Here is an 11,903-nt window from a genome sequence, read left to right on the forward strand (position 1 = left end):
GACGCTCTTTCTGATACAAAATCCATTAAAAATAAGATAAAATTCATGTCCCGCGGACGTGTGTTACAAATTTTTCTTACGATTACACGTATGATTACTCAAGAATAATTATTAATGTGCCTTTACTACAATTCTTATTTTATCTCATGTCTTTCTTGCTACATCTGAAAATGTTTTACAATGTTAACGGCCATGAATTGCAATTACGTAATCATTTTTACCGATATTAATTAGCTGGCATATTCTATGCTTTAAATGTGTCCAACGTTGAATGAAGTATTGATATTAAATTATTAATGATTAGTAAGTATTAGCGTAAACTTTATTTAAAATTTTATAAATAAAATTCTTTATTTATAAAAATGAAACTGTAAATTATTTTGAATTTTTCCTATACCTTCAAAAGAGATTTTTACTAAATAAATAACTATATTTACTGCTCTGCTTTACAAAGGAGAGTTGTAAAATTAAATTTTATAAAAAGAAATTGATAAACCTGCGTTGAAAGTTAAAATTAATTTCAAATAAAGTTTTATACTAAGCTAATCTTTTCCTATAAATGTTATCAATATTGATTTTGCAGTTGTTTCCATAAATATATCAACTAATAATTTTTACTAACTTTTTAGATTTTATTTTAGATCCACATAACTAATTGTAATGCGAAAAATATTGTTAAAGTGTAAAAAAATGTCAGTCTGTACATTATAAGTTTAAGGCTTAGAATTAAAATTTGATAGATCTATTAGAATGATTATGAATAGACTTACCAATTCTACTCATTGTCAACTAGATATATTTACATAAAAATACGTAGATACTGATACACTTTGATTGGAATTTAAAAATTATAACATATATTGATAAAAAAATATATAATTACATATTCTTTATAATCAACGTCAATGTCTTCGGTAGGTATAAAAAAATTGTCGACAGAGTTGGTAAATTTTCGAAAAATATTATTAACGCTCACACATTATTTTTAGTCAAATATTTAATTTTAAAAGTGACGCACTTAAAATAAACCTTGAAAAGTTAAAAATCTTTAATATTTATAAATTTTTTAATTTCTTTTCAAAACTAAATTTTCCGAGATAAATTTTCGGAACTTTATTATATGCTGGAGGTACAATTTTTATTCGCAAGACGTACATTTATAACAAAGTCAGAAGAATGCTGTAATAGGTGAAAAAGTTTTGAAAATATCATAATTTTAAATTTCTGATCATTTTTTTAAGTTCATTTATTACATTAGATTATAATATTGTTTAATACCACTGGTGAACTTTAACCCAAGGAAAATTAATCTGATTATTAAATATACATATGTTTCTTAAAAAGAAAACAATAAAGGAAATTATGCTAGTATGAAATATTATACAATTTGAATAATTTATAATGTAAATGAATTAACATGATAATATATAAGACTACATCTAACGAATAAAAAAAATAACATTTAATGTACGAATATTAAAACATTGGTGGTGTATATACGGTACTGTTATACTATTTTTGATAATTCATAGGATAAAAATTGATGTAAAAGTAATATTAAACATATGATATAAATTTAAAATTCTAATGCGTTTCAATTCTCATTAATAGTTAATTTATTAAATTGCACGGATGCTATTGATAATTATAAATGAAAACGATAATTAGTTGGTATTATTTAATTTTTCATCTAGATTTGTCTCTAAAGTACCAATTTATGAATAATTTGAGATCTCATATGATAAAATTATAGAATTATAGTAGAGAGGCGAAAAAGGCATTTATAGGTGCTTATACGCTACTAACACGATAACATAAATGAATCGCTGTAATTAGGACAATAGATATTCAGAAAATGCATTATATTTTTATTGTTTACGTGTGGAATTATATTTCTACAATATTATCAGTTTTCAAGAAAACCAGATTGCTTTAATCTATTATTCGAAAATTTCCATAATACTATAATACCTTAGTATGACTGGTGAATTATCTTCGGGTCAACATTGCATTTCAGTGAAAGTAATCAGTAAGATATAGATAAATATATGAAAAGGAATGTCCTTTGGTACGATTGTTTAACAAAAATCAATAGACCAAATAAAGAAAGTCCATAAGTCCATAAAAACTAGATATGTCCTACATGACTAACTTCTTATTTGTCCGTAAACAGCGCGTTCGAAATCTTCAAAATAATCCAGGTCGTTGCAGCTTACATCTCAATGTTGTAAAATTCCAGCTCACTAGGAGTCTTATTAGAGATTCTCTCGCGGAATTTGTTATCAATTATTGGGGACGGTTATCGGTTCGATCAAAATCATGTTACTCATAAGAAAGTCTTTAAGCATTTTTCTCTACGGTATATCAGAAAAATATATACCAAATTGACATGTGGTAAAGTAAAGCGAAAACCAAAAGGCTTGTTTGATTTATTTGGAAAAGAAGAAGAAAATACAGATAGATAGATAGATAGATAGATAGGTAAGTAGGTAGGTAGGTAGGTAGGTAGGTAGGTAGATAGGTAGGTAGGTAAGTAGGTAAGTTGATAGGTAGATTGACAAAAGGGCGGAACGAATGAAGTAAGAAAGGATGGTTGGTTCGCGTGCGTAGAATTGCATTAATAACTCATGAATTTTAAAAGACTCGGTAAAACGAAATGCGAGTCACGTAGTTGTTACTTGGCAGTGTTATTGGTTGGTGAGAAAGGCCGAAATCTGTGTTGTTATCTCAGAGGAGCACTGCGTCGGCAGAATAAAAGTTGACACGTAATCCAGAAGAAATATCTACGAAGCATGAGCCCGAGTAGATTGTGAGAGTGGATCGCACTCTGAGGATGTTTTTTATTTTCTTAGTGCGCGTATAGGTGTGCAGTATCCGAGGGTGAACGCGGCTGAGACGGGGGAGTATATTATTTTTGCGTTGGCATGATTGAAGCGACGCGAGGGCCGCCGAGATACAGGAGTACTCGGCCCGACCGATTTGCGGGCGCGGGGGGTCGGTGGTCGCAAATCTGGGAAAAGTAAGAGGAGGCACGCACAACACGTGACTCTACGTCTGCGCCGCGTCGAGGGTGATAAAGCATACTCGAATCATCCTTGTGCCGTGCTGGACCCCCTCCGCAAGATCGGCCCTCGACCCACTCTCCACGCTATTATGCTTTCCCGACGAGAGAGAGAGAGAGAGAGAGAGAGAGAGAGAGAGAGACGGAGCGTCGCGACGGGCCTCATTAGCCCAAATGGCTATCCACGATCGAATTCCACCTCTGCTGATTCCCGGCCATTACTGTTGCACTCCCAGCAGGGATTATCGCGGGATTATCCGCGTCTCGGCGCGCATTCCTTTACGAACTGCACACGAGGAAAGGGGTTCGCGCCATCGCATTGGACCTCCGACAATTGGGCTGCAGTTCGCACGTCTGCCCTGGGCACTTTATCCGGGCCAGGACCATTAAAAATGCCCGGCCGACAGCTCGCCCGGCTTATAGCGCATCTACGGTCGTACCCTTTACGAGACTATCCGCTCGCGCGAATATTTCCAGGCCCACGCATCCCTTAATCCAATATAATTTACTCGGCACCTCTCCCCCTACCCCTCCCCACCACTCGCCCCACCCATATCCCAAATCGCCAATCTTCGAGTCCACCCTTGACTATACGTTTACGCGCGCCTGATTATTTCCCAATTAATATATTTTAAGGATAGGCGTTCGTCATTCTGTTTGTATTGTAAAAGCAGCTCGTGTCTCTTTATCAGCAAGGTTTTATTTCTCTAGACGGTTACAATGCACGACGGGAAGCGCGCGCTGATATTACGAGCGAGGGATCGATAAAATAATTACGAGAGCTATTACGATTCACGGAGAAATGAAGCCGTAATTATTAATCGGACGTTTAATAATTTAAGGAGCCGCGAGGAGAAAAATTACGGCCATAGCTCGCTCTCCTATCTTGGCAAATTTCACTTAAATCTCATCGGAAAAATTTACTTTTACCCGGTGGAAAACCGAGCGACTGCGCCCGCTTCCTCGCGATAATACACCAGCCTGCCTTACATATTTCTCCTCCACCTTTTTCCTCATTTTTCTCTTCATTTTTTTTTTCTTTTTTTTCTACTTTTTTTTTTTTTTAAACTTGATTTTAATGCAGCGTCGTACTAGCAATCTTAATATTTATTAATCGAAAAAACAACAAAAGAAAAAAAGAAGAAAAAAAGAGAGAAAAAAAAACGTAAGAAGCGTAGCGACTAACGAGCACCGACTTGGAGATTAGATATCTCGATGCGAAAGCGAATTTTGTACGTTTTATCTCGTACAAAATAACTATGTAAACAACATAGTTACGTATCCGTTATAAATTATTTTTTACACGCACCTTTGCAGCTCTTCGAGATTTTTCAAGTTATAATGTAACCGAGCGCTTTATCATTCCTTACCCTGCACTTTATTCAATTGTAATTATAACATTTTTGAATAAAGAAAAATATTTAAAATTAAAGTTTCCTTATACTCAGACTTACGAAATGTTTTTTCTACATCTGACGTTCGAAAATTTTTCTTTTACGTCTAAATATATTAGTTAGTCTAGATACATAATAATATTTAGCAAATATTCAAAGCATACACGTAATTTTAAGAAAAAAATTTACTTTAAAAACGACAGGCTAATATATCATTAATTTGTAAAGTTGCGCAATTAGCGGCTTAACTAATTAGAAACAGCTATTTGAAAAATGATTATAAAACGTATATTTATCCCCAAGTTATAATGTGCATTCAATTATCACCATTACCGTCCATTACATCAATGCTATTATTATATCCATAATTTCATAATAAGATATTATTATATTGCTTAATAATATTCTAAACATATATTCTGTTGTAGATAATATGAATGTTTCATGATGTTTTATCAACTTTTTAAATTATTCACATTTCCTTCATATTACGCTAAAACTGTAGCGGGTAAAGAAAAAAAAAAGAGCTTAAAAATATGTAACAAACCAAAAATAGTATTTTTTTTTTTTTTTAAGATATAAAAGTTTGTTTTTTATTTGTTTAATAAAACAAACAATAAACACCGTTCTCCTAGGAGTAGACAATGATGGGCTATTCACTAAACTATGGTATCTGAATTATTGTTATAGCATTAAGCAACTCCATTTTACGGATATATATCAATTAATTACCAATATAACTAATTGTAATGTAACGTGACAATCATTCAATAAAGCGAATGAGCGAGCCAATTTTATTCTTTTTACATTCCTTTTTTTTTTGTTTTTTTTTTGTTTTTTTGTTTTTTTTTTGTTTTTGTCTTTTGTTTTATCATACTTTTCTCGTTTCATCTCATAAACCATTTGATAAGGTGCGATGCACGTATAAGGAATTATAGATCGATAAGGATATTAATATGACTATTAAGCTTTCGTACGAATTCTAATTTTCTTACGCATGTTGTACAATCTTGATCGTGGTTTACGGCTTAAATAAGCGACAATCATAATTCATTGGATCGAATAGGAGAATATGACAATGGACTGTAACAAAGCGCGTGCAAAGAGCCAGAATGTGTAATCGACCATAAAACGTTGAGCGCGATTACGAAACGAAGAATCATAAAGGAAGAATCACACGGATGGCGCGGAGATAAAATGCTCGCGTGGATTTATAGGGATCGCATGCGCGCTTACGGCATTAGCGAGTCAGGTAATTATGGTTTGTTATTGCAAGCGAGCCAAGACGGAATTACGTGGCGGAATTCCGAAAGGAGGGCAACGAGTCAGCCGAGGCAGCCGGGGTCCCTTTCGGGAAAGCGGCAAATCGGCGCGCAAGGATCGGTTAAAAAAACAGGCGATTAAGGCCTCGTGGTCGGGTCCGGGGACGGAGCTACTGTTATTCTACGGGTTACGAATAACAGACAGGCACAGAGAGAGAGAGAGAGAGAGAGAGAGAGAGAGAGCCGGGCCTCGAGTCAAATTTCCCGGGCTCTCGAGTGCGACCACTCGAGCGGAATATCAGGTGCGCCAGGGCTGCGGTCACGTCCGAAAAGCACGCGAATCAGGACTATCGGAGGCGCCGGCGGCCACCCACGCGCACCAGGTAGCAGGCCGGCCGCGCCTCTTTATACGACCCTTATAACTATGACGGGACGCTTTTTATCGAGCGCCAGCTCAAACAGTGCCACCCACGCGATAACCTAATCGCGGCTATGACCGAGCTCCGATAATAAGTCCTTCAAGCCCTCTAGAATCGATGAGATACCCTGAATTTTACGAGCCGTAATTCGATATCGTGACTCCCTCTGTTCTGGTTGCCTCATCAATAATCTTTAATTGCCCCTTCTCTCGCACTCTCCGATTTCACATATAGGCCTTCTTAAATATCATTGCGAAAATAATTTGGCAATTGAAACGCATGTGTGTATTTGAGTCTCGATCGAGCACGTTGCCTCGACTAAACGTCAGGATTGTTAGAAATTTGAATGGAGCTGCACGACGAATGGAGCTCCTCCTCGATATTCAAAATTTACATTCGAATGCCCAAGCATAAGCACTTGCAATAATCAATAATACTAAGGGCACCGGCCTTCTATGTTTTACAATCATTTACAAACTTTGCTAATATAGCTCGATAATTCAAGCACTACAATCAAATGACGAGGAGAATAAAAGGATGAGAGAAAAAAGAGAGAGTATAAGAGACGAATAGAGTAGAAAGAGAAATTTAAATAAATGAAAGAAAATGAAGAAAAAAAGTTAAAAAATAAGAAGAGTAAGATAGGAAATGAAAAGTCGAGACTCGCGTTAAAAATTTTAAATTATTAATAAACAAGAGATAAATATAATTTCGCGCTCTTCGTTCGAATGAGCCTTACCCCTTTCATGTGCAGTAATTTTGTGAATTATCATGATGAATTATTTATTCTCGTGCGCACTTTGACTACAAAGAAACAATATTGCGGCCCATTAATCCAGACGAAAGATAAATATGGCAGATAAAGTACCAACAAGTACTCGTGCCTTTTTGAGTCGATAGCTTATAAGTTGCTTATTTATATAGAAAAGCAGTTTAAGAATTAACGAATGCAATATTTTTGTCAAGTGTTTCGTGTATTTAATTCAAGTGCCGAAACTAATATCATATTATAATTGTCAGGCGTTAGAAATTTGTGATATTCAATTAGTTGTGATAATATTTGTAAAAGTGTAAAGAGAGTAATGACTCTATTGATAAATCACGATAAGATTCAGATGATAGAAAAATCGATTTGTCTTGTGCGACGCGGTGGCTATGGATGTAAGCCTAATAAAGTACTCGAATGCAATTTCGATAGGAAGAAACAACAAGGCACTTGCCACCGTAGAGGATGATTCGTTATTGTTACAGTGCAGCCCGCTGTTTACAGGGACAATATTTTCATTCCGCAAACAATTCGTAGCTCGATAAAGAGCCGGTACAGGTGCCCGCCACGGATCTAACATCGATGCCCCGCGCGCCACCACTCCGCCCATGTATTTACGAATCTCCGTCGACCCTCTTCCTTTCGGCTCCCGGGCTTACTCGTACTCGCGGATCCCGGCGACACGGTCCCGCGAGCGCCTCCCGGGGCGCGAGCCGCGGCTTCGAGTCCCGCCGTAGCGTCGCCACGGCCTCATGTTCCGCTGCTCTCGCGCCGCCACCAGCCGCTAGCTCCGTTCGCGGTCGCGCTTGCGCGGCTCCGCCTTTCTCTCCGGTGTGTTCCGCCCCCGGTCGCCATTGGCCCGACACCACTGCTCCCGTGGCCCATTGGCTGGGGAGTGCGGGCCGCGCGGGGGCGGCGCCGCTTGGGCGCTTACGAGCCCCGATACGGGTGGGGGCTGTTTGAACAAGAGCCGCCGGCTCGAGTGCGCCGGGCTACACTCGCCGCGCGGCCTCCATCCAGGCTCCATCCACGCTGGAGAGCTAGTCCGTGCCCGAGGGGAGAGCGAGAGCGAGAGCGAGAGAGAGAGAGAGAGAGAGCGAGGGAGCGAGGGAGCGAGGGAGCGAGGGAGCGAGGGAGAAAAGAGTGAGTTGGCGTGTGCGTCGTCCCCCAGAGGTTCGCCGCAGCGAGAGAGAGAGAGAGAAAAAAGAGTGAGTTGGCGTGTGCGTCGTCCCCCAGAGGTTCGCCGCAGCGCGCGCGAGATTTAGCCGCGGAGCGTCGGCGCGCCCTCCGTCCGTCGCGATCCGTCCGGGCGGCCCAACAGCAGCGAAGTGCCGCGAGTGCGGGCCAGTGACCTTGGCGCGGCGGCGGGCCAGCCCGCGCTCCACTGACGCCCGCCCAGATGACAATGCTCCAGTCGCAGAAGCTGTACGGCGAGGGACCCATGAGCAGCGCTGCCATGTCCAACGTTGGCAGCATGGCGCCCACGTACAGCTCGATAAACTCCATGGGCTGCGTCTCGATGGGCATGTCGATGAACTGCAGCCCTCAGAGTCCTGGCGCCTTCAATATGAGCTCCGCAATTGGGATGGCACCGCTCGGCGGCGGTGGGATGCCGGGTTACGGAGGTGCCGTAGCCGGCATGGGGAACGCAGCCTCGTGCATGAGCGGATTGCCGAGCTACGGACCCTTGGCCGCGGGCCCCAACGCCGGCGTCCAGCGCGACGGCCTCGGCCTCGGCGAGCCCGACTCGCCCAACTCGGCCCTTCAGCGCGTGCGTCAGGACAAGTCCTACCGGCGCAGCTACACCCACGCCAAGCCCTCCTATTCCTACATAAGTCTTATCACCATGGCCATACAGAACTCGCCGGCCAAGATGCTCACCCTCTCGGAGATCTACCAGTTCATAATGGACCTCTTCCCGTTTTACCGGCAGAACCAGCAACGCTGGCAGAACTCCATACGTCACTCGCTCAGCTTCAACGACTGCTTCGTCAAGGTGGCGCGCACCCCTGACAAACCCGGTAAGGGCTCCTTCTGGACCCTCCATCCCGACTGTGGCAATATGTTCGAGAACGGCTGTTATCTGCGCCGTCAGAAGCGCTTCAAGGACGAGAAGAAGGAGCTTAATAGACAGAGCAGCAAGCACCAGCAGCATCATTCGCAAGGACCGCCCCCAGGACACGCGAGCCCCGAGCACGTCGGTCTCAAGAAGCAACAGCAGCAGCAGCAACAGCAGCAGCAGCAGCAACAACAACAACAACAACAACAACAACAACAACATCCTCACCATCATCCCCAGCAGCAACAGCAGCAACACCACGTAGGCCAGCAGCAACAGCAGCAGCCCGACGAGAAGGAACTCCACGGGCTGGTCGCATCGCACCAGCAGCACGCTCATCAGCAACACGCGCAGCAGCATCAACAGCATCAGCAGCAGCAACAGCACCCGGACATCGGTGGCCTCCTCGGACCGGAGCTCGGCCCCGCCCACGACGAGCTTGCCGCCATGGTTGGGCGCAGCTTGCATCCACATCTCCTGGCAGACCCGGCCGCCCTCCAACATGGCATGGCCGGCAGCCTAAAGCAGGAGCCCTCGTACGCCCCGGCCAGCCACCCCTTCAGCATCACGAGGCTCCTACCAGGCGCGACGGCCGCCGCGTCGAGCGGCGCCTCCGACACCAAACCACCCGAGCTCAAGATGTACGAGCTTCATCAAGGCTACGGGGGATACGGAGCCGCGCACCACGGGCCTGGACAGCACCACGGCCAGCACAACGGTATGCACGGGCAGCCCAGTGGCCACCAGATGGCCGGCCATCACCAGGACTATTACCAGAGCCCGCTGTATCATCACGCGGGTGTGGCGAGCGGTGGACCGCCAGGGGCCACAGTAACCGGGGCGCCGGGTTTGTGACATCACGCGGCCCACCCGTACGCCTTGGCCTGAGTGGCTGCGGCGGCGGCGCTCGTCCAGCGCTGCTGGCCCCCCGGGCCCCTCGACGACGAGCTCGAGGACTTGGAGGAGGAGGAGGACGAGGGCCCGCTCTTTTGCGAGCGCAAGCCCGCTTATTGTGATAGCCCGAGGAAGGACTGGCGGCCAGCGGAGGCCCGCGACGCCTGTGACGAGTGACTAGTGACTCAAATCTCGGCCCTTTTGTATTATACATGTAGATAGTGGCACGTCGTAACGCGTATCATGCACATCGGCACTATGTGTTTACAGAGGTATCTATCTATCTATCTATCTATCTATCTATCTATCTATCTATCTATCTATCTATCTATCTATCTATCTATCTATCTAATGTATATGTATATGTAATAAATAAATAAATAAATAAATAAATAAATAAATAAATGTGTATATAGATAAATAAATAAATAAATAAATAAATAAACAAATGAATAATTAAATGAATAAATAAATAAGGAGACGCCCGTGTATGTTGGTGGGTGCGAGTACGCGCTTACGCGGGTACCCACGCGTGCGTACCTACGCTCACTCACACGAACGCAAATGCGGGTACATGCATATGCGCGTGGGTGTGCGCGCGTAAGTGCACGTATCCGCGCGCAAATACATACGCGCACGCACGCGCGCACGCACACGAGATGGGAGAGGGAGGGGTGAGGAGGAGGAGGAGGAGGGGGTGGCACACAGGCAAATGGGCGCGCGTGTGTGCTTGCACAAAGGTGTGTACGCGTGGAGAAGCGAAAAAGAATTATAAATAAATGGAAAGTTGGAAGGATATATTATTGATAGGTGCGTATGAAGGAGAAGAGGATGCGATGCGTCTCGTGAAAAGCAATCTTGGCTAGCTCTGCTCGGTGGGCGCCGTTATGTAATGTTGCCGGGATGCTGCTGCTCCGATGCACATGGATCATCAATTTGTGCGAAAGCGTCGTATTTGCAAAATGCCACGCCAGGGTGCTATGCCGTACCGGGCGATACGTTCGCGGCTCCAAAATGCGAGAGCCTACGAATGCATGCGTTTTTGCGTGTTTATGTTGAGTCGCACGTGCGGACGTGCGTGGTTATGTGGTGTGTGGTGTGCGGGAGAGAAAGAGAGAGAGAGAGAGTGAGTGAGTGAGTGAGATAGAGAGAGAGAGAGAGTGAGAGAGAGTGAGAATACATGTGCGAAGGAGCATGTAACTGTAAATAAAAGACACGACTATGTTGCGAGAAATAAAACACTATGACTGTCGTCGCTATTATTATTATTATTATTATTATTATTATTATTATTATTTCTATTATAAATATTACTGCTATTATTACTATTGCAACTGCTGCTATTATTATTTTTTATTTTTATGATTTTTTTTTTTTAATTACATTTATTATTATTATTACAGTCTTCACGACCGTATTCTTATTATAATTGAAATTGTATTATTTCCATTGCAATTATCGCTATTGATGCTATTATTATTATTATTATTATTATTATTATTATTATTATCATGAATTATTATTATCATGAATTATTATTAATTATTATTAATTATTATTATTATTATTATTAATGCGAGGAAAATACCACGACGGTGGTAGTTTGTTTGTCGTTGCACCGAGTGCATCGTGGCCGATAGTTTACCGTTGGCAGGCAATAATTGTAGTCGCGTTGCGTCGACAGGTCACGGGTTTGTACCTCAACGGAGGCTGTCGGGCTTGGAGGGAAATGGAAATGAGCTCGAGAGTTGCTAAATCTCTCGTTTAATGTAAAGAAGGAAAGACTCGGTGCCTGCGACTGTCTTAAATTGGATCTCGACGGAATAGGACGAGGGAGATGCGGACGCCTTGTGCGCGCCTAGGCTGTCGACTCGAAGCTACGGCGTCCGCGCGGCTGAGGACGAGCTTCCTCTTCACGAACTTGTACATGTTTCAATAAACCAACGTATTTCTACGGATGAAAAAATGAAAATCATAATCGCCGTCTTGTTGTTCAATCACTTTCGTGACATTCCCAACACTTTTTCCTTATTCCTTACGCGTCCCGT

At 42.7% G+C, this 11,903-nt stretch overlaps 1 protein-coding gene across 1 annotated transcript; it reads left to right on the top strand.

Moving 5' to 3' along the window:
* Positions 1–8,090: 8,090 nt before the first annotated feature.
* Positions 8,091–11,584, top strand: LOC105367336 (forkhead box protein A2). Its single transcript, XM_011506003.1, has 2 exons — positions 8,091–10,127; positions 11,540–11,584. The coding sequence occupies exon 1, from the start codon at positions 8,302–8,304 to the stop codon at positions 9,814–9,816; it is 1,515 nt and encodes a 504-aa protein (XP_011504305.1). The 5' UTR covers positions 8,091–8,301; the 3' UTR covers positions 9,817–10,127; positions 11,540–11,584.
* Positions 11,585–11,903: the final 319 nt, after the last annotated feature.

The sequence above is a fragment of the Ceratosolen solmsi genome, unplaced genomic scaffold, assembly GCF_000503995.2.
Source record: "Ceratosolen solmsi marchali unplaced genomic scaffold, CerSol_1.0 scaffold7, whole genome shotgun sequence".
NCBI classification, from domain to species: domain Eukaryota; kingdom Metazoa; phylum Arthropoda; class Insecta; order Hymenoptera; family Agaonidae; genus Ceratosolen; species Ceratosolen solmsi.

What these genes read in the sequence shown, in the direction of transcription:
- LOC105367336 (XM_011506003.1), top strand. Translation starts at nt 8,302, where the DNA reads ATGACAATGCTCCAGTCGCAGAAGCTGTACGGCGAGGGACCCATGAGC.